This window comes from Thyridium curvatum, assembly GCF_004353045.1.
Source record: "Thyridium curvatum strain D216 chromosome Unknown NODE_42_length_358865_cov_86.645117, whole genome shotgun sequence".
NCBI lineage: Eukaryota > Fungi > Ascomycota > Sordariomycetes > Thyridiales > Thyridiaceae > Thyridium > Thyridium curvatum.
In genome coordinates, this window is record NW_022156797.1 from 263,809 (window position 1) to 285,236 (window position 21,428).

Here is a 21,428-nt window from a genome sequence, read left to right on the forward strand (position 1 = left end):
CTGGACTGGCTGTAATTGAAGGGGCTACCAGGCGCTACATGGACACTATCTCTCTCAACGGAAAGCCGGGCGGCGGATTTCTCTCCCACCCCCCACCACACCTCACGAAGCTCCAGCCCTCTGAGGTCATACCGACTGTTCAATTTTTTGCTGACCTTCCTTGCGCTGCGCAAGCAAAACCTGAATAGTTTTTATCGACCTCGTTTTCGCATCGCTCCCTCTGATACCCCACGAAACGCTTTGCTCCTGATACCCGGACCCTTAATCAACACCACTGACCATGGCTACTTTTACTTTCAAGTGGTACGTCTCTGCTATTCTTCCCTGTCGCATTCGGATTGGCCGCTGCCTGTGGTGGTTGGTCGAGAGGGAGACGGGAGCCAGTCGCCGCACTCAATTGCTTCTTCGGCAGTCCAGTCCTCCTGGTGCCCCGAACTCGACCACCCCCCTTCGGCAGGCGGCGGGGATCGCGGATGCAAATGGAGCATCACATCATGGCTACAAGGCAAACGTCGTCGCGATTGAGTTCAGATATGCTAACTCGCGGGGGAATGTCCCCTTTTCCAACAGGCCCCACGCCGCCGAAGAGGTGTACGTTACCGGCACCTTTGACAACTGGGCCAAGACGGAGAAGCTCGAGAAGAAGGGCGACCACTTCGAGAAGACCGTCACCCTTCCCGACTTCACAGACAAGATCCTCTACAAGGTTCGTGGCCTCTTTTTCTTCCGCTGTCAAGACCAGGCGTCTTCCTTCGTTGCTGCCCGTCGCAAAACTGTCGGTGTGGGTGAGGTTGTGGTGTCTTGCTCGCATATCTACCTCCCCATGCTTTCGCACATGCGCTGCCTCGGAAACCCCTGGTACCTTTTCTCGGCGACCCTCTTACCGCCAACCCTTCCCAGGACAGCGCTGGTATCGAGCTAAGGCCCCATGCTGGCACATGAGGCACTCGCACTTGTCACTCTTCAGCACGGTCCAGACGGCGATCGCTGGGTCATCTGAGCTCTGACCGTCATTTCCCTCCTCGGTCGTCCCCTGTCAATTGGGGAAGATCTGGGTGCTACGATGACGCAACGCAGTGGCCCCCGGCTCTTTATCCCTCGTAAGCGAGAGGAGCGATGAGCAAGCGCTCAAGTGACCACGGCCGAGTCGGACCTGACACAAGAGCTTAATCTTGTGTTTGTTGGGAGGAAGAGCAAATCACCCAAATCCTCCCTGAAACCTAAAAGAAAAAAAAAACACTCTTGCTTCTCCCTATCGCTGTTTTACGCGAGCCCGTCCGTTGCATTCAATCTGTATACCGTTGTGCATTGGTTCCCAGATCTTGTCGACCACTAAGCTAACTTCGCATCGCTTCCACTCAGTTCGTTGTTGACGGCAACTGGACGACCGACCACACGGCCTCGCAAGAAAAGGACGCCAGTGGCATCGACAACAACGTCTTGACTCCTGAGGACGTTATCAAGGCCGCGCCCGCAACCGCTGCCATCCTGAGCTCCGTCTCCCCCGAGTCCACCACTGCAGCTCTCGCCAAGGACGTTCCTCTGGAGAAGAACGAGACTAAGCCCGCCGAAACCCCGTCAGACATCCCCGGCGGCTTCCCCGAGACTCCCGCGAACGAGCTGGACAAGGAGGTCAAGCTTATCAACCCCATCCCCGCTAGCGAAGGTGCTGGTAACCCCATCACGCTTGCCCCCGGCGAGAAGGTCCCCGCGGTCAACGCCTCCGACATCAACTCGCACGTCAAGCTGGACAAGGAGTCGTACGAGAAAGCCGACGCTCTTCCTGGTGTTATGACCGACCTGCCCCCCGTTACCGGCAACATGATTCCCGAGTCAAGCCTGCCCATCAACGGCGCCCCTGATGCTACCATTAGCTCTGTTGCCCCTGGCTCTACCACTGCTGCCCTAGCTGCCAAGGTGCCCCTCGAGGAGCCCAAGGTTCCCGAGGTCGTGAAGGAGAGCCAGGAGAAGGCCGGCGTCGACCCCGAGGCCAGCGGCATTGCCGAGGAGGTGAAGGAGAAGGAGGAGGTTGAGGAGGAGCTGCTCAAGAAGGTCAGCAAGGTCCCCTCCACCTCCGAGGGCACTGCCGGCAAGGGCACCGAGAAGTCCGAGAACGACAAGACCCTGGTCGAGAGTGTCACCGCCGCCGCAGCTGGCATTGGTGCTGCTGCCCTCGCCACCGCTGCCGTCACCAAGGACAAGGTCGTCGAGCAGGCCAGCGCTGCCACGCAGCAGGCCACGACGGCTGCCACCGAGGCCGCTACCCAGCTCCCCGACCCCGTCAAGGAGGCCCTGCCCATTTCGGTCCAGGAGACGATCAACAACGCCGCCAAGGAGGAGACGCGCCAGGAGGTCTCGCCCGAGGTCCCCGCCGAAGTCAAGGAGTCGATCCAGGAGGCCGGCAAGAACCCCGAGGCGGCCGCCAACACGGCTGCCGTCGAGGAGAAGAAGGTGGTTGAGGCCGAGCTGCTGAAGGAGGTCAAGGAAGTCAAGCCCGCCGCTGGTGGCGAGGAGAAGGCTGCCGACAAGGCTGCACCTGCTGACGCCGCTGCACCGGCTACCTCTGCCGCCACGGGCACGACTAGCCAGGCTACCCCCGAGGCTATCAAGGACGCCGCCACGCCTTCCAAGGCTGCCACCACGGTTCCTGCTGCTGATGCTGCTGGTGCCGCTAGCAAGGCGCCCGCGAGCCCCGCCACTACGGAAAAGAAGAAGAAGAACCGTCTCAGCTCCTTCTTCAACAAGCTCAAGTCCAAGACGTCGAGCAAGGACAAGGCCTAAATCCAGGGTGTCAATGTGTCAAGTAGGATGGGCTTTGTGAAGCGTCAGGCTTGGCTACAGGCACTCTGCACGCCCTCTGTCCGTACTCTGTGGCTTCGGATTATTGCTTGGTCTCTTTTTCCTCTTTTCGTTGTGGCTCTTTTTGCACGAGTTGGTCCATTTGGTCATGATTCCCCGGGTCGATGTTTGTATCATGTTGCCATGCCCAGGATCCCTCCGTCTCAGCCGAAGCTGAGAAGGGGCGATCGACGGCGTGTATACGCATGCAGACATGTTGTTCCCACAGCTTCCTCCGCGCACCGTTACAATGTACGATAATCACCACTATACCTGTGCTTCGCCTCTTTCCTGCCCGCCGCCTGCTCTTCGCTATTTTAGCCTGGTTGGGATCGTGTCAGCTGGCGTGAAGAGCGCGCCTCGAGTACATAAAGTTGCCGCTGTTGTTTGTTTGTTGCCGTTATTTGTCTATCTGCGGTTGCTTTGATGTTTCTGCATGCTCGAATTCAGGGAAAGGATTGGGGGAAGGAAGGGTGGGTGGCAGTCTCTCTCTCTCTCTCTCTCTCTCTCTCTCTCTCTCGCATTAATAACTGTCAGTGGAGGTCAGGGGGGAGGAAAAATAGGATAGGAGAATAGAATACGGAGATGATGCTGCTTATATGTTTACGTTGAGAGCGCGCTTGTGGTGACAGAAATAAGTCTTGGGTTGTTTTTGGTGTGTTGTGTTGTGTGTTCAGGGGGCTCTCTTGGATTTGGGAGACTTGGGAGGGTTGATTTGCCTGACTGCCTGCTCTGTTTTCAAGTCGAGTCTCGATCATTGATAGGAAGAACAATTATGACTACTTGTAGCTACATGACTACCTTAACTAACAACTTGCGACGTGTTAGAGGGTGGGGCCATGGTTGAGCCACAGAGGTGCTGCTCGAAGTGACATCGCCATGCCTATGACATGGCTCACCTTCATCAGTCGGGAATCGTTGGTCCCCTCTTCATCTTCTTCATCATCAGTCTTCCAGAACGCGAAGGAATGTCGCGTCAATACCTAGCACGGTCAAGCAACACCAACAACAACAATGGCCGCAAAGGTCATGCCACAATGGGGTTAGGATGGCGTATGAAACGGGGAAGCTCGTCGGCATTGATGGACGAGACAAGCACGGAAGGGTGTGTGTAGATGGACTGGATGGAAATCACTGGATGCATGGATCGCGAATCGGTAGTAGCGGGCGGCCCCACGTGATGGTTCCCATTCGTCCTTCGGCTCCTCACAAGCAAGCTCTTTGTACGGAGTATGGAGTAGGTCGTTAAACTAGTGCTAGCTCAAATGCTTTACCACCCGCCAGACAAGTAATCCTCCCTCGAGTCTCTCCCAAATTCGTCACGCCGAATGCTATTTTGCCCCGCGCCCGCCGTGACTCTGCTCTCTGGCTGGGTTTGATTTGATATCCCATCCACTCTCTCCTCCCTCTGGGGTCCTTCTATCCGGACCCCGATTCGATCCCAGCATCACACTCATCAAAGCATTCTATCTTCTTTTTCTTTTGTTCGAAACACATCCGACGCCCTTGGAGAGGGCATGTCGATGACCTGCTTCTCTTCCGTGCGAGGGATTCCGGACAATCATCTTACGACCCTCGGGCGATGACGACAGGAGACTAGCGGTGGTCCCTTTGGCATCTCCGATTGCTCTCGACTTCCCTCCCACAGAACGACGCCCTCGAGCCAGTCGACCATCCAAGCCACCAGCTCGGCGTGCTTCATGTGACGACAGCCTCCACGTCGTCCTCCCCAACAGGCACTCGGCTGAACCATGAGCTCGGCACCGTCCAATCTGGGCAAGTCCCTCTCGGCACCCGTCTCCGCATCTCACTCGCCAGCGCCGCCGGCTTCCCAAGCCACCTCGAGCTTCGAATCCGTCCGCCGCCCTTCCTCTCAGGCCGGCTCCTCCCCGTCCTACTCGGCGCCGAGAAAAGGCCAGGCCTCGCGGAAGCAGCACCGCAACCAGAAGAAGCCCGGCCACCGACAGGTGGACGAGGACGATGCAATGGCCGAGATCAGGGCCCTCCGAAACGCGTCCAGCCGCCGCGGCCAGACCTCCATCACCCACCTCATGAACTACTCCCTGCCGCCCCGTCCCTATCAAGACCACCATCATTACGGCGGCGGCGGCGGTCGTGGTGGCGGCGGCGGTCACAACCGGTCATACCGGCGAAACCCGGCCTGGGGACAGGGCTCGGGCCACCACGCCATGGACAAGGCCCGCTACGTCCACGCCAACTACCGATTCGTCGTCTCGCCCGCGGGCGACTACTCGACGCACGCCCTCGACGCCGACGAACACCTCGACTGGGCTGACGTCTTGCAGATCCTCGCCTCGGCCGAGTCGCAGGCCGGCTCCTGCCCCATCTGCCTCTCGGAGCCCGTCGCCCCGCGCATGGCCAAGTGCGGCCACATCTTCTGCCTGCCGTGCCTCATCCGGTTCATGAACTCGACCGCCGACGACGACGAGGCCAAGGGGCCCGCCGAGCGCAGGGCGCCGCGCTGGAAGAAGTGCCCCATCTGCGAGGACAGCATCTACATCTCCGAGGTCCGGCCGGTGCGCTTCTACGCCGGCCAGGAGAGCCCCCTGCCCCGGCCCGGCGACGACGTGGTGCTGAGGCTGATGCTGCGCAACGCGAAGTCGACGCTGGCGCTGCCCAGGGAAGGCGGCGCCGACGTGCTGACCTCTGCGAGCCGGATCCCGTGGCACTTTGCCGCGAACGTGCTCGACTACGCCAGGATCATGCGCGGCACGGGCACCTACATGGCGGAGCAGTACGACAGGGAGATCGAGGACCTGATCAGGCAGGAGAAGGAGGACGAACTGATGTTTCACGAGGACGGCGAGTGGACGCAGAAGGCGATCAGGTCGATCAAGGCAGCGATAGAGAAGGTCGAGAGCCTGGGGGGTATCGAGCTGGCTCTGGCCGATGACACGGCCAAGACTGCCGTCAGGAGTACCTCCAAGGACGTGGCGGACCACGCCGAGCAGGACTTTTACTTCTACACGTCTCCGCCGCATCTGTACCTGTCCCCCTTGGACATCCGCATCCTCAAGACAAAGTACGGCTCCTTCTCGTCCTTCCCCTCGACCCTGCTGCCCCGCGTCGAGCACATCTCGACGGGCCACGTCGTCGACGACGCCATGCGCAGGCGCGCCAAGTACCTGGGCCACCTGCCGCGGGGCTGCCTCATCTCCTTCCTCGAGTGCGACTGGACCGACATCGTCCCCGCCGACATCCTCGCCGCGTTCGCCGACGAGATCGAGCGCCGGCGCAAGCGCAACCGCGACAAGGCCGTCCAGGAGGAGCGGGAGCGGCAGCAGGCCGAGCGCATCGAGGCGGCGGCCCTGCGCGAGGCGCGCCGCAACTTTGGCGCGCTCGACGACGGCGCCGTGCTGCGGTACAGCGACGAGGCCATGTCGATGTCGTCTGCTGCTGCTGCGCCGCAGTCGGATGCCGCCGTCGTGGTGGACCTGAACGACTTCCAGCCGCTCGGGTCCGCGGCGGCGCCGGGGTCGACGCCGCCGAATCACCCGCGGCACGGGTTCGCGCACCTGGCCGACATGTCGTCGACGAGTCCTCCGTCGGCAAACAACAAGACGGTGTGGGGCACGCCGGCGGTGCCGGTGTCGCCGAGCATGGTCGCGCAGCGGCAGGTGCCGAGGGGCGATGTCGACGACGGGTGGCTCAAGGATGACCAGTTCCTGGATACGCTGGGCGGCGATGCGGATCTGGCGCTGCAGATGGAGGCTCTGGGGGTCGTCGAGGCGGGCGACGAGGCGGGGGCGCAGAAGCAGCAGGGTGCTTCTGGCGGAGTTGCGGCGGCGGCGGTGGCGGGGGCTGGAGGCGGAGCGGCAGGAGGGTTGGGAGCAGGAGGAGGTGTAGGAGGAGGTGGTGCTGGTGCTGGTGCTGGAGGGAAGAAGAAGAAGAAGCAGAAGATTACGCTTATGAGTACGGGTGGTAGACGGGGGCTGTAGAGTGCTCGATCTGAGAGGCTGGTCTCAAGGGGGTTTGAAGAGTTGGTAGAGATGATGATGATGATGATGATGGCTGGCGAGGAGAAGGGAGTCAGGGAGCGTGGTGAAGAGACACCTCGAGAAGAAGAGAGGGAGAGAGGGGAGAGCATGCGCATTACGGTTCTGCAACGGGGACATTGTCTCCCGGGAGTTTTGATGCTCGTTCTGCTCTTCTTTTATTGGAATTGGGAAGCTAGCCATACATACACATCATTTTCTGCGATGCGATTGTTGTTGATCTCGAAGAACTACAGAACTACAGCTGCAATAAAGCAAAGCAAAGTAAAGCCAATCAATGAAAACTCCAAGACGTCAAGATATGATCTATGAAGGCTATGTCTACTCTGATTTGACTGAAACGGGTTTTGGGGCCTGGTGATTTGATGAGTAGGATTAGTTACACCTGAACGAACCCCCTTGTAGTTCGTGCAGGTATGTGCTGATGAGCGAACTCCGGCCGGCCCCGGGGCCCGGCTTGGCGCCCACGCAGACGGCCGGACCTTTTTGTCCGTCCCGCTCCACAGGACCCGGGACAGGGAAGGAGGGGACATCGAGATATCCAGAACAGCAGCGAAACATGGTGGGTTTTTACGTCTACAAAAAGCCGTGCTGATCGCTTGGATCTCTTGCCACCATGTGCTTTTGTGTGTGGGATACCATTTTGGGTGCAGTGTAACAACCCTCCCTGGTGGGCAAACTATTACATCACCCGCTGGCTGGGTAAGTCCATGATGTCAGAACTACGCAGCAGAGAGGGCAAGATACTTCGCCTATGATAACGTGGAAGGCTGTAAGAGAGAAAGGGGATTGATATATAAAGTAGGGCGAAGTCCAGTACAGTTCTGGTTTTTCTTTCCCAGTATTGATTGCCCTTCTCCTTCCGAAGAGCCACTTACACAGACGACATCATCAGAGATAAAAATATACATATACGATCTTCATCATCTCTCTCTCTCTCTCCTGGACAAACCCAAATAATAGAAATCACTCATGTCCCGACACGCAACAAGTGAGGGCCAAAAGGTAAAAACAAAATGCCCCAAACCTCTTCCTCCCATCGCGCCGTCCGTACCCCCAGTGGTGGCCAGCGAGCATCAAGCGATGTATACTAACACACTCTGCCAAAACCGCAGGTCAACCTGGGCCAAGACGCCCCCGTCGCCCGCGAGTCCGCCGGCGCCGTGCCCGCCGAGTCCCTCGCCGCCGAGTCGGTCCGCGAGGGCGGCGCCTTCGCCCAGAACCGCACCGCCGGCGAGTCCCAGTCCTTCGGCGGCGGCAACAACAACAGCAGCAACAGCAGCAGCAGCAGCCACCACACGCGGAAGAAGTCCACCTCCGTCCCCGCGAGCCACGGCCGCCAGCAGAACGCCGGCGAGGGCGGTGGCAGTGGCAGCGGCACCAACACGGCAGCAGCAGCGGCGGCGGCACCGAGCTACGTCGACGCGCAGTTCGTGCGCGACACGGCAGGGCCGCGCGGCAAGAACCTGCGCGAGGGCGGGTTCGAGGGCTCCGGCCCGGGCAACAGCATCGAGGCGGAGCCGGGGTCCAAGGACGACCCGGCGCGGGCGGCGGTGCTGGGGTTCGTCAGCGGGGAGGGCGGCGGAGGCCGGGGCGCGAGGCAGCCTGGCGGTGGTGGTGGTGGTGGAGGCTTTGAAGAGGAGCAGCCTTATGGGGCTTTGAGGTCGGAGACAAGTTCGTGATCTGGTGTGGTCCGGGGGGTGATGGAACGGACTGTTTTGTTAACAACGCGGGCGTGAATTGGTCTGAATGTTTGAGTAAAAGGCAAGATAGATCCAACACAAAATTGAAGTCAATTTCCTGTACATATATGGCAGCATCATCATCTGTAGGAAGCCTACAAGTGTCGAATCCTGATCAGCACATCACAGCCCGACATATTCGCACCCAGGATAATAAATGCACAGCTTAAGATTGCTATTGGCGCTGATGTTTTGCCGTCTCTCCTACTGATGAACCTGACTTTCTGTCTCACAGAAAGAACGTCTTGTGTTTCCGCGAAATACCCACGCACTTCTTCCCCGCTACCCCAGACCGCTAAACCAGGATATCCTCGTCGATATCCAGGTCCAGCGCGCCAATGATGTCGTCGTCCATGAGCGGCTTGTGAATCGTAGGGATACCATTCTTGTCCACCGCCTTCTGCTGCTGCAGCTTAGCCAGGTGCGGCAGCAGCGACGAGGACGAGCCCTTTTGCGCGCCGAGCTTGGGCGTGCCCGCGCCGTTGGCCGGCGTGCTGGCGCCGCTCGCCGTCTGGCTGCCGCCCGGCTTCTTCTCGCCCGTGTCGTTGATGTCGTGCACAAACTTGGCCTTGGTCCGCAGCCGCCTCGACGTGTCCTCCTCGACGGCCTCGCCGCGCTCGAGCTTCTTCTCGATCTCGCGCGCCTTGGCCCGCTCCTTGAGCTGCGCCTTGCGCACCGCCTCGGCGTTGCGCCGCCGGTTCTCGGCGTTGAGCTGCGCGAGGCGCTCCTGCTGCGACGGCGTGCTGCTCTCGGCGCCGTTCTTCTTGGCCGGCGTCAGGGACGTGCGGAAGGCGAGGCGCGGCGTCTCGAGGTTGTCGAGCTGCTCCTGCAGCTGGGCCACCTTTGCCTCCTGTCCCAGGTTCTTGGCCCTCTCCAGCTCCTTCTCGAGGCGCTTCCGCTCGGTGCCGTCAAACTGATTCCTCAGCTCCGACTGGCGCCTCAGCTTGTCTGCGAGCTCGTGCTCGTTCCAGTCCCGCTTGATGAGCGAGTTGATATCATCTGCCTTGTTGAGCAGGGCCGGACGCTTGGGCAGCGCAACGCCCTCGCCCTGGCAGACTTTCTGGTATCTCGACCACTCTTGTTCCGTGAAGGGACTGTCTGAGCAGGCAATAAAGGGCCACTCTCGCGAGGACTTGCCGTGAGCTGCTATGCAATACTGATCGGTAACCAACTGCTGGCCCTGCAAGCCGGGGATTGCATAGGCCTTGCCAGTCGTGAAACCTGGAAATCGTTAGCTCTGTTCCATCAGAGAAGAGAAATCTGCATTGCGTACCTTTGATGATCGCCATGCGGTACTGGGGCTCGCCAGCATCGTTCGCTCCGATAGAGATGCGCACAAAGCAGCCCGTGATGGCCTTGGCAAAGCCGGGGTAGAAGCAGACTTGACCGAATCGGCTCCTGCTGAGACGAACACGCTCGACATCTTCAAGAGTTGCCATAGGGATGTCCTTGGCCGCCGGTGAATGCGATCTCGCCTTGGACTTGGACGTTGCCCACTCCACCTCGCTCTCATCACCCTCTTCGTAGTCATCCTTGTAGGAAGGCGACCGGTCTCGCCGCCGCTCTCGATCCTCCTCTCTGCGCCGGACACGCTCGTTCTTCTCTGCCCTGCGGTTCCTGAGGGTGTCAAGGGCCGAGTTGGTCTCGCCGACCTTGGTGCCACCGACCTTTGTGCGGACGCGCGAGGTCTTGCGCTGGCCGTCCTCGAGGCCAGCGGCACTGGCGGTGCGCTTCTTACGCTGCTCGTCGTTGCTGACAAGCTGCCGCAGAAGGCGGTTCTGGTGGATGCGCTCCTTCTCCTGGACTCTGTCGGCGATGATCTGCTCTCGCTCGAACTCGCGCATCTTGGAGATCTCTTCCTTCTCCGCCAAGCTGGCGTAAAGTCCCTCGACCGGGTACTTGTTTTCCTCATCGTATGATCCGCTAGGAGCGACGTCCGCATCAGAGTCGGATTCGTCCATCGGGGCGGACTGCTGTGAGCTCGGCGAGGACGGCGCATCAGAGCTGAAACAGGAAGGCATGTCAGCAATGTGCTCGGTGGCGGGTTTTGAGTCGACGAGGCTCCGTGATCCCGCTCGACGGTCATGTACAAGTGATACGAAAAGTGAGGAAACAGGGAGCACTCACGCCTCTCCTTCCTCCTCCTCCGAATCGCCCGGCGTGGCCCGTCGCTTGGTCTTCTTCACCGGGGTCCTCTTCGTTGTTCCCTTTGTGGATCTCTTGGGCGGTGCGGGCGACTCCGACTCGCCGCGGCTGACAATGGAGCGCTCTTCCTCGTCAGAGGAGACGTCTCCGCCCGCGAGGGCGAGAAGCTCGTCATCGACGTCAGACATGGTGACTAGATATCTTCTGCGATCGAGTTCTGTTCTGGTGCCTGTCTAATGGCCGTGCTGCTGTGAGAAATCGGAGAGACAAGACTGTTTGCGCAGTAGTGCAGAGAGGAGCGCAGAACAGGAGATGCGGAATCGGTGTTCTGCTGATGAGGACAAGATGACAAACAGAATGTTGAGGAGAAGAAAAGAAAGAGAGCCTCCTCCCAAGACAGAGTTTTTTCTCTTTAAAAGGGATAAGGCCGGCCAAAATCGGAGAACCAACAATGGTGGTGGTGAGGATCAATTGCCTCCTATTGACAGCCCTTTTTTTCCGCGGCCAGCTATTGTCCAGAGTTGGATGGCTGGACGGCTGGACCGTCGCGTTGCTGATTCGCGGATTGTCAGCGCCGCAGCTTCCTGGAACACAGCGCACTTGGCTCGCTTGGCTGAGGGCGGCAGGCGGCAGGGCGGGCAGCGACAGAGTGGCCGGAAATATTACTGGGCCGGGAGGTGGGTTTCATCCAATCACAGCGCACCTAGCGGGGTCTGACGTGCATTTGGAGAATCCCTGTCGTCTTCGGTGTAGCGATAACGATAAGCAAGGAGACGGCTGGAAAATGAATCAATTATGGCATGACAGCTCGAGCTGGACAGAGGAGCAGTATCGCATCCGGCCAACAGGGAGTTATTGAACCGCCCATCGCAGACCTCTTCTCGCAACTCCAGGCACAGGCCGCCATTGGTCGAGTTAGGTTACCAGACAGCCTCTCCGGAGGCACTAGAAAACGAATATGCGCCCTCCCACCTCTCTCCTCCGCCGCGCATCCCGGGCCCCTGTCGCCGCGAATCCTCTCCGATGCCAATGCCTCTCTACCACCTCCCAAGCCCGCGCAACGGCAGCAGCAGCCAATGGGTCCCCAGACAGTAGTAGTAGCAGCAGCAACGCCGCCGGCAAGATCCCCAAGCGCAAGCCGCTCACCCAGGCCCAGAAAGACTACCTCTCCTCCGCCGTACGCAAAACATCCCTCCTTTCTTCTTCTCCTTCTTCTCCTGCTGTTCCGGTACTCACACCCTTTTTTTGCCCAACGCTAGCTCCGCGTAAACCAGACGGGCGAGCTCGCAGCCACCCTCATCTACGCAGGCCAGATGCCCCCGATCCTGCGCTCCCACCCGCACCTCCGGCCCCTGATGCAGCACATGTACGACCAAGAGGCCGGCCACCTCTCGACCTTCAACGCCCTGATCGCCAAGCACCGCGTCCGCCCGACGGCCCTGTACCCGCTGTGGTCCGCCCTCGCCTCGGGGCTGGGCTGGTCCACCGCCGTCATGGGCCGCGAGGCCGCCATGGCCTGCACCGAGGCCGTCGAGACCGAGATCGGCACGCACTACAACGAGCAGATCCGGACCCTGCTCGAGATGGTCGGCGAGTGGGAGGCCCAGGGCTACGACGTCGGCCCCGAGTTCACGGACCTCATCGGCACGCTGCGGAGGATACGCGACGAGGAGCTCGAGCACCTCGACCACGCCGTCGAGCACGACGCCAAGAAGGCCGAGCCGCACTGGCTGCTGACAGGCGTGATCCGGGCTGGCTGCCGGGGCGCCATCTGGGTTAGCGAGCGATATTGATTGCCAGAATGTCACGACGTCAGGCGGCCCCATTTTCATGTGAGCTGTGTTTTTCCGAATATCCAGCATGCTCTCATGGGCTGGTTCATTTGTATGACCTATGACGGTCTGTATAGTAGGATGTAAAATATGTACATAAGAGAGAAGACGCACGACCAAGCCTGGAATACACACTTCCAAGTTGATCGCGATGCTAGGAATGCTCCTTACGCCAAACGCCTCTTGTGATGGGTTCAAACTGTGTATTCAAAGGCAAGATCCAATCCATAGAGACAAAGCCAAGTCAAGGAAGCCGGTTGCGTCACCAAACCATACGATCAATTACTAAAGAGCTTGGTTAGTACCCATTAAAAACATCATACCTGAAAGAGAGAGAAAGAAAAGCACTTACTAGATCTGCAAGGGAGCCACTTGGTCGACCTGGTACAGCCAGTTGCCGTTGCCCTCCTCGACCAGCAGCCAGTCGTACGGGAACTGCACCAGGTGGCCCTGGATCATGCCGCACAGGTCGTCCGCCTCGGCCTTGGTGAGCAGGTCGTCGGTGCCCTGGAAGCCGCGGCGGCTGCCCTTGGTACCGGCGCGCCGCCTGCGCTTGACGGATCCCCCGTTGGCGGCCGCCGCAGGCTGCTGCTGGCCGGTGGATGCTGCTGTGCTCGGGCCACCGGTCGGCGGCTTCTCGAGCGCCGAGAAGGTCGCGCGGCGCTCCTTGCCCTTGTCTGGCTTGTTGGCGGCCGGCTGCGAGTCGTCGATAGCACTCTCTGACTCCTTAGTTGGGGCTGTAGGGCCGCCGGCGACGTGCGTGTCGTGCTCCTTGAGTGCGCGCTCGGCCTCGGCCGCCTTCTCCATGTCGGTGTGAGGCTCCTTCTCCTTCAGAGGCGCGGCAGGGAACGGCTCCTTCTCCTTGGCCTTCTCGTCAAACTCGCCAGAGGACTCCTTCTCCTTCTTGTTCTCGCCGCCGCCGGTCGCTACGGCGGCGATCTTTTCGCCCACGCTGGCGAGCGCCGCGCCCGGAGACGGCGCCCCGATGCCCGCACCGCCAGACGTGCCGTGTCTGGGCGGGTGCGACTCGGATTTGCGCTCTGGATCCTCGCTCTTCTTGGTCCCTTCCATGCTCTCCTGGAAGCGCGCACCGTAGGTGATGAACTCCTGGAACTCGTGCCAGTTGGTGACCTCCGAGTCCGGCATGCAGCGGAAAACGCGGCGATAGATCTTGGTGTTGTTCTCGGCCACGCGGGCCCAGACTTCGTTGTAGAAGTTGGGGTTCAGCGGGTCTCGCATACAGTCTCGCGTGACATCGGCAAGTCTGATATCGGCCATCAGCGGGTTGACTGGACCGTTACTCGGGTTGCCCTGGGTATCGAGATGCAGTGGTGGGCCACCGATGTCGGTGTCATCGGTGAGAGGCAGGGTAGGAAGTTGACTGGTTCGTAGAAGCCCAAGCTGATCTGTCGTCCGGCGGTTGAAGGGCGGCATAGGCGGGACCTTGTCTTTGGCAGAGCATTCGTCATTATTGAGGACTTCGTTGGGTACGGTGTGATGATGATGATGATTCGCCTGGCTCGGGCTCAGCGGGTTTTCGCCCTTGCCAAAGACGTGATTCACAAGCACCTCTTGCCCGTCGATGATGACCGAGTCCCGGCCCTGATCGATGCCTTGCTTGTGGGCCATACGCCAGCGATCTTCACCGAAACCCTCGACATCCTTTTGCTGCTTGTCATGGTTGGCGACGACCTTGGTCTCCCCCGAGCCTTGGGACTTGCTACCGGACGCCTGGGTCGTCTGCAGGTCCAGTTCCGGCTCCTCAGGTACTACGTGGCTTTCCAATTCCTCGAGATCAACATCACGATTGATGCTAGGGGTACGACTGTAGATGAGGGGCCGCGATCTCGATCGAGGCCGGCGGGAGCCCTCGGCTGTTGGCGAAGCATCGGAATCATCGCTGTACATATCGTTCATGTCGTTCATAAACTCGTTTTCACGTTCCATGTCAGCTTGCCTGTCCTCGGCAAGGATTTCGTCTGTGTCCAGTCCGAGATGTTCTCTCATGAGACGGAGGCGCAAGGTGTGAGCGAAGCGGCCGACTTGATAGGGCTTACCACCCATTGTCGACCAGAGCATGTCCCTGTCCCGGACGATCGCTGCACACTCGGAATCACGGTCCCCTAACAAAGACCTTTCGTTGATATTGGCCGATCCAATCAATGCAACACGGTCATCAATGATGATTGTCTTGGCATGGATGTAGAGCTGCTCAGTAGTCAGGACCGTGCCATGGTTGATGCGACCCCATTGCCGAAGACTGAAGAACTGGATGTAGTCCTCTGGCTCGATTCCAGCGGTTTTGAGGCGCCCAAAGATGGAATCGTCCCCGCGGCAGATGCTACGGAACTGGCACTGCAGAATCAGTCGAACGCTTGTGCCATCCTGGTCAGCGACAGAGTTTTGGAAGCCTGGCAGCAAAGGAATGATGATCACGCAACGCCAGTCCTCGTCGTTCTCGTTGGCTCGAATGATGCGCTCGACAAGGGCATCGCCAATGCGGTTGAGGATCTTCACATTGAGCGTCTCCGTGCTGGTGATGAAGAACTGGTTCTCCATGTAGACAAAGTGCTCCGACTCCTCGATCATGCTGATGTAGGCATTTTGGATACTTGCTTCCGTCTCGTCGATGCCCAGAGACCATGTGGATGCCGATCTCAGGATCTGCACCTCACAAGTACCTGTGAGGCCCAGGTTCTCCAGTTCCTCTCCATTGCTGTCTGGAGGAGGGAGTAGGAACGGAATCGGGCGGGTAGGCTTTCGTCCTCGTCTCAGATAGTTCCACCGCTGTACAAAGTGCCTCGTGAGATCTCTTGCTGGCTGCCCTACGACTTGCATCGAGATATCGTGCCAGGGCATGCGCGGAACTCTAGTGCGGTCATACATCTCCTTGTACGGCTCGCGCAGCGAGTAAAAGTCCTGAACTCGGGCATTCGAATAGTCCTTTCCGGGCCAGAGCTGGCAGTGCTCCGCATCTTTGGGGTTGTCTTCGGGCTCGAATCCCGTGGGTTTGTCATCGTGGAGCAGATGTTCAGGACTATCCCAGCGACCAAAGCAGAGATCCAATCCGCCAACAAAGGCCACGTCGTGGTCTACAATGCAGATCTTCTCGTGATGCGCAAAGAAGAACTGGTTCTTCTTGAACTGGTTGGGAGATCTCTGAACAAAGATGTTGTGATGCAGATTCAGCAGGGCAAACTTGGTGTACTCCGAGTCGATAGGGATAGCAGCCTCGACGTTGCGATAGATGATGACAAAGATCTTGACGCCTTCCCTAGCTTTCCGCTGCAGAAGACGATCAAGCCGCCACTTTTGACTGATACATGCCGGCCGCCGCATGTACAGCTCGGGGCTGAGCCACCAGTCGTGAATGTAGATGACGTCTTTCGCCATGCTTATAGCTCGAGAGACGTTCCACATGTAGTCCCGACCGTCAACGAGCCACTGCGCGAAGACTCCAGTACGGACAGGCGCGAAGCTGTTGAATCTATTATGCTGGTGCCACGGCGTCTGCTTCAGCATGTCTGTGATAGACTCTTCGAACTGACGGATCAAGTGCTGGTTCCGAGCCCACAACTTGACCTTGCGCTCCGAAGTCATGAGAGTGATTGTGTGATGCTTGCGGTGTGGCTGCCCTGAGGTCAGATCAACCTCTTCGGCTTTGTCCTTCGAGCCAATCTGCTTGAGCTTGTTCTTCTTTGATATGATCTTGAATTTGGGATCGACAAGGTATACATCATAGATGTTCATGTTCTCGGCAGATTCAACGCAGACAATGTAGCTTGATCTGACAAGGAACCACTTGCGGCTGTGTCGCTCAATCACCTTGGCGGGTGTGAGAACCCTGCGGAAGTCTAGACCCTTGGAGGACTGGATGTGCAGGAAGCACTCTTTTCCGTGGTAGCTGCCCTCAGCAGCCAGCCGAACGCCGAGGGCAGACAGTTCCAGGAAGCGGCACAGCCGGTTGCTATCCGCTCGGAACATGAGCCAGCGGATCATTTCTTGAAGGTACTTTTCCAGCATTCTCTGCTGCCTTTCGATGTACCTGCGCCTGGCGAGGGCTTCGTCCATTGCCGCGTCGGCGCCTTGGTCTTCGCCTCCTGCGACCGTGGACGACTTGCGGCTCATGCCAAGCATGGCCATGCGTGACTTTCTCCTTCGGGGTGCTATCCTGCCTTCGGCTTCGGTAGCGGTTGCTTCACCGGCAGTCCCCTCCCCTGCAGTCCCTTCTCCGGCGTCGTCGCCAGCATTGCTGACGCCGTCATCCTCGTCTGAGGCGTCGACACCCCGGAGACCGCGAACATACGGAAACGCAGAGATAGGGAAGCGTGGCTGCTTCGGTCTTGCTCCAAGCTGTATCGTGTGGAGGTACTTGTCGTTCCTAAGATCCAGCTTGTACTTCCAGTGTAGGTTCAAGATCTCACGAATGGTTCTCTTCACAGTCCATCGCATGCGGCTAGGACCACTCCCATACTCAAGCTCGATGGTGAAGAGCCAATGTCGCTCGCTCTCTCCGTCTTCTACCGGAGAGCTATCGGTGATTCTAAGTCTGAGCTGCTCAAGTAAGACGGGTATCCTCTTGTTGCCGTGCTCGTCGCGTTGTATCATGCTAGCCAACATCAACACGGCCGGTGCACCAGCGCGAAGCTCGGCCATCAACTCTGCCGACTTGTAGTAGTCGAATTGCTGCTCCTTCTTCTGCCGCAAAAGCTTCAGCGTATTCTTGACTTGTCTCCATTTCTGAGCGCCGAAGGTCGACGCTCTGTCGCCAGCAAAGAAGGGCCTGCGCGGAGTCATGGCATCTCCATCGGAAGCCCCGCCGCCTCCGCCTCCCCCAAAGACGGAAATGCGACGTATATGGCCGAGCCTTCGTCCAGAAGGACTCTCGGCATCTTCGTGATCCTCACTGCGACCGATCCACGAGCTGCCTCGTCGCCAGGCAGATTCTCTCGTTAGATGATCCCGACCCTCGCCCTCAGAAAGGCCGACTCTTTCGCCAGGGTCCGGCATCGTGGCCCTTCTCGTCAGGGACCTTCTATTGACCATGGGCGAGTCTGGATCGGGCAAGTTAAGCCGCGGGGTGCCCGGCGTTGACTGCGTTTGGAGCTTCGGGCGCCGCATGCGCCTCCGCTTCTTCCTCGACTTGGCGGCACTGTCCTCGGGCAGTGCTTCGTCTGCCGTCTCCTCCGCGTCTGCATCTGCGTCACTTCCATCCTCGTTGAGACTGTGTGCCATCCGAGCACCCCGCCCAATCGTTGGCGAGCTTGCAGTCGATTGGCCCCCAGTATCTGAGCCAGGGCCATGCAAGCTTGGTGCCCTCGGCGCGGGCAAGCCTCCTTGAACTGCCAGAGCCTTCAGCCGCGACATGAAAGCTCTAGACCGGGCGGGGATGCCAGCATCCCACGAGCCATGTCTCGTGTGCGTCTGGGCATCTATGACGACGTCCGACCTTGAGAACTGTACGCTCCGCCGGTCTGCGGGTTCCGGCGACAACGAAGGCGTCTGCACCTCTGCATAGCTCTCGGGAATACCGGAGTCTGAAAGAGCTGCGGCGGTCGTAGGCTCGATGGCCGAGTGCACGGATCGTGGCTTGCTGTTCAACAGATCTGGGACGACCCCATCATGGGGAAGTCCACCATTCAGATAGTCTGGTGCCTCAGAGTTTCCGTTCGGTATTGCCGGCGAAGTATGGCCCGGACTAGGTGTTGGTGAACCTTTGATGCGGGTGGGTAGACTGAGCGCAGGGGAGGTGAGCTCGGGGATGGAAGGCAGTTCTTTATCGAGAATCGGCAACGTTATCGTATTCTCGTAGGGCGACCGCTTGGCATTCTGTCGAGCATCATCCTGAGAAGGTGAAGCCATCCTACTCCAGACGCCCGGTAGGCTGCGGTGCTCCGAGAGTGAGACTTCGTGAAATTCGAGGGCGGTTGTCAATGGCGAAGCATCACAGAGGGTTGGCAATGACGCAATCAAGTCGAAAGGCTTGGAATGCTACGCAGGTAGACTCGGAATAATATCAGTCGATTGAGATTTACTCCAGCGCGAGTCTTCGAGATGCGTAGTGGACGAGGAGCGGTCGTCTTCCGAGCAATCCTCGAGGCACTGTAGGGGTGAGCGGAATTGGTGTTTACTTCGGATGCTCTAGCTTAATAAGGCGCAAGCTGCATGCACTTTGACGATGAGGCCAAGGGAAATCTTACGGCCAGGTTATCCAGACAATCCAGTCCCCTGACACCAAGAGATTGCTTGTCTGGGAGTATCTCAGGCTGAGATCGTGGGATATCGTTGGACCGGGTTTGGGGATCAGGACAAAAGTCACAGCCGGGATAGTTTCACGCCAACGCCAATGACCCGTGTCGCAGGGGGGGGAGTTTAGAGGCATGGGCTGAAATTGGAGGTCTCCACAACAGGTGATGTCAGTACGCTAGTTGAACGCTTTAGTGGTCCCCGGCCCGTTCTTCAGCGCCTTACCCAGTTAGACAAGCTCATTTCAGCTTAGTTCTGTGGTATGCTCATGGAGAAGGCCATCAAAAAGGAGATGGAGGTTCTATCGTTGATCTTCAAGGTCAAGGTTGTATCCAAGGCTCGATACCAGCATTTTGATTGCTGTGGATGAACTACCTAGGTAGCAACAGCTCGTGCTGCCGGCATGGCGAGTGCATGTGCTTGGAGAAAGACAGCCAGCCAGCATTGATACAAAGAACTCGTGATCTAACAGCGAAATTTCGGGGCATCCTACTCAATCAACAATTCAGGATAATGCACTCAGCTTCGTGCGTTTTGCTTGTACTCGAATTAAGGTGTGTCGAGGGCTGAAATACATTACTGCCAGCTGGGATAAGGAATGCGAGTCCTTCCATTGTGTCAAGCCAAGGTTGGTGGGGCCAATTTACCAAAAGCCGGGCCAGTTACCAGGGAGCCGTGTACAATTGAGCGAACATGCCCACACCGCCCGATAACTAAGGTATTGATTGTATCTTATCGCGTGTCGCAAATCGAATTGACGCGTCTCCCAACCCTCGACCATTAACAGAGGATGGCCGCAATCTCGCACATGATTGACTGGCAACCACGAGATGCCTAGGTATGCCCATGAGATCTCCCATATCCAGCTCACGGCACTGATCTGACCCTCTCATCCAGAGAAATCATTACCATCCAGGCCGGCCAATGCGGCAATAGCAGTATGTTGTCTACCCCGCTGGGCATCAAAAGTTGCTTCGTTCTCCCCACTAACGAACCGACGCGCGCACGTAGTTGGCAGCCAGTTCTGGCAACAGCTCTGCCAGGAGCACGGAATCAGCCAAGACGGGAACCTCGAGGATTTTGCAACTGAAGGTGGTGATCGCAAAGATGTCTTCTACTATCAGAGCGACGACACTCGATACATCCCCAGAGCAATCCTCATCGATCTCGAGCCCCGTGTGCGTACTGCCGCGACCACTCTGTGCGCGACCACTCTGTGCGCGACCACTTGCTGACCGCCTCAAACAGGTGATCAACGGCATTCAGACCGGACCGTACAAGAACATTTATAACCCAGAAAACTTTTACGTTGGCAAGAACGGCATAGGAGCCGGAAACAACTGGGGTGATGGGTACCAGACCGGAGAATCCGTCCATGAGGAGATCATGGAGATGATCGACCGTGAGGCCGACGGAAGCGACTCGCTAGAGGTACGATTATATCGAGGTGCAATACTCTGTTCCCGTCGCTGATCTCCTTTTCAGGGCTTCATGCTACTGCATTCGATTGCAGGTGGTACTGGCTCCGGGCTGGGCTCTTTCCTCCTCGAGAGGCTTAATGATCGATTCCCAAAGAAGATCATACAGACTTACTCAGTATTCCCTGACACCACCAACTCGGGCGATGTTGTTGTGCATCCTTACAACAGTATGTTGGCCATGCGACGATTGACTCAAAATGCCGACTCGGTGGTGGTGCTCGACAACGGTGCCCTGTCCCACATCGCTGCGGACCGACTTCATGTCCAAGAACCCTCCTTCCAACAGACAAACCAGCTTGTAAGTTCTGATGACAATCTCGATGCCGAACGAGATATTAATGCCGGTATAGGTTTCGACTGTTATGTCAGCAAGCACAACCACCCTGAGATACCCGGGCTACATGCACAATGACCTGGTCAGCATTCTAGCATCCCTAATCCCGACCCCACGCTGCCACTTCCTCATGACCTCGTATACACCATTCACTGGCGATCAAATCGAGCAAGCCAAGACCGTCCGCAAGACGACCGTCTTGGATGTCATGAGAAGACTTCTCCAGCCCAAGAATAGGATGGTCTCGACAGTGCCCGGCAAGAAGAGCTGCTATATCTCCATCCTGAACGTCATCCAAGGAGAGGTGGATCCTACAGATGTGCACAAGAGCTTGCTCCGCATCCGAGAACGGAAGCTTGCAACATTTATCCCGTGGGGTCCCGCTAGTATTCAAGTGGCTCTTACGAAACGCAGCCCCTACGTTCCCATGAGCCACAGAGTGAGCGGGCTTATGCTCGCGAACCACACGAGCGTTGCTACAGTAAGAGTGTTCAGTTCCTACCCTGAAGGTGGTCATTGTCAGCTAACATGAGACAAAGCTCTTCCGGAGGATCGTCCGACAGTACGACGGCATGCGCAAGCGGAATGCTTTCATCGAAGCCTACAAGAAGACAGCGCCTTTCTCTGAGAACCTCAATGAGTTTGACGAGGCTCGCGAGGTGGTGACGGATCTCATCTCAGAATACGAGGCAGCCGAGGATGTCAACTATCTCAACCCAGATGCAGCTGGTCAAGCAACGTCCGCCGAGACGGACAAGCGAGTCGCATAGACTGGATATTGGCCTATAGAACAG

General features: G+C 58.2%; 7 protein-coding genes across 7 annotated transcripts; 5 read left to right on the forward strand and 2 right to left on the reverse strand.

Moving 5' to 3' along the window:
- Positions 1-280: 280 nt before the first annotated feature.
- Positions 281-2,781, forward strand: E0L32_007118 (uncharacterized protein; the record flags this gene model as incomplete). Its single annotated transcript, XM_031141827.1, has 2 exons — positions 281-706; positions 1,363-2,781. The coding sequence occupies 2 exons, from the start codon at positions 281-283 to the stop codon at positions 2,779-2,781; spliced, it is 1,845 nt and encodes a 614-aa protein (XP_030993943.1).
- A 1,808-nt stretch (positions 2,782-4,589) lies between these two features.
- On the forward strand, positions 4,590-6,797 carry E0L32_007119 (uncharacterized protein; the record flags this gene model as incomplete). The annotated part of the gene is made up of 1 exon (XM_031141828.1): positions 4,590-6,797. One exon carries the CDS (start codon positions 4,590-4,592, stop codon positions 6,795-6,797), a length of 2,208 nt encoding a protein of 735 aa, XP_030993944.1.
- Positions 6,798-7,826: 1,029 nt separating this feature from the next.
- Positions 7,827-8,536, forward strand: E0L32_007120 (uncharacterized protein; the record flags this gene model as incomplete). The annotated part of the gene is made up of 2 exons (XM_031141829.1): positions 7,827-7,859; positions 7,970-8,536. 2 exons carry the CDS (start codon positions 7,827-7,829, stop codon positions 8,534-8,536), a joined length of 600 nt encoding a protein of 199 aa, XP_030993945.1.
- A 355-nt stretch (positions 8,537-8,891) lies between these two features.
- E0L32_007121 (uncharacterized protein) lies at positions 8,892-10,929 on the reverse strand (the record flags this gene model as incomplete). Its single annotated transcript, XM_031141830.1, has 3 exons — positions 8,892-9,817; positions 9,870-10,600; positions 10,724-10,929. The coding sequence occupies 3 exons, from the start codon at positions 10,927-10,929 to the stop codon at positions 8,892-8,894; spliced, it is 1,863 nt and encodes a 620-aa protein (XP_030993946.1).
- A 770-nt stretch (positions 10,930-11,699) lies between these two features.
- E0L32_007122 (uncharacterized protein) lies at positions 11,700-12,534 on the forward strand (the record flags this gene model as incomplete). Its single annotated transcript, XM_031141831.1, has 2 exons — positions 11,700-11,969; positions 12,016-12,534. The coding sequence occupies 2 exons, from the start codon at positions 11,700-11,702 to the stop codon at positions 12,532-12,534; spliced, it is 789 nt and encodes a 262-aa protein (XP_030993947.1).
- A 390-nt stretch (positions 12,535-12,924) lies between these two features.
- On the reverse strand, positions 12,925-18,435 carry E0L32_007123 (uncharacterized protein; the record flags this gene model as incomplete). The annotated part of the gene is made up of 1 exon (XM_031141832.1): positions 12,925-18,435. The coding sequence occupies one exon, from the start codon at positions 18,433-18,435 to the stop codon at positions 12,925-12,927; it is 5,511 nt and encodes a 1,836-aa protein (XP_030993948.1).
- A 1,214-nt stretch (positions 18,436-19,649) lies between these two features.
- On the forward strand, positions 19,650-21,404 carry E0L32_007124 (uncharacterized protein; the record flags this gene model as incomplete). Its single annotated transcript, XM_031141833.1, has 7 exons — positions 19,650-19,657; positions 19,717-19,757; positions 19,831-19,997; positions 20,068-20,250; positions 20,305-20,598; positions 20,651-21,115; positions 21,174-21,404. The coding sequence occupies 7 exons, from the start codon at positions 19,650-19,652 to the stop codon at positions 21,402-21,404; spliced, it is 1,389 nt and encodes a 462-aa protein (XP_030993949.1).
- Positions 21,405-21,428: the final 24 nt, after the last annotated feature.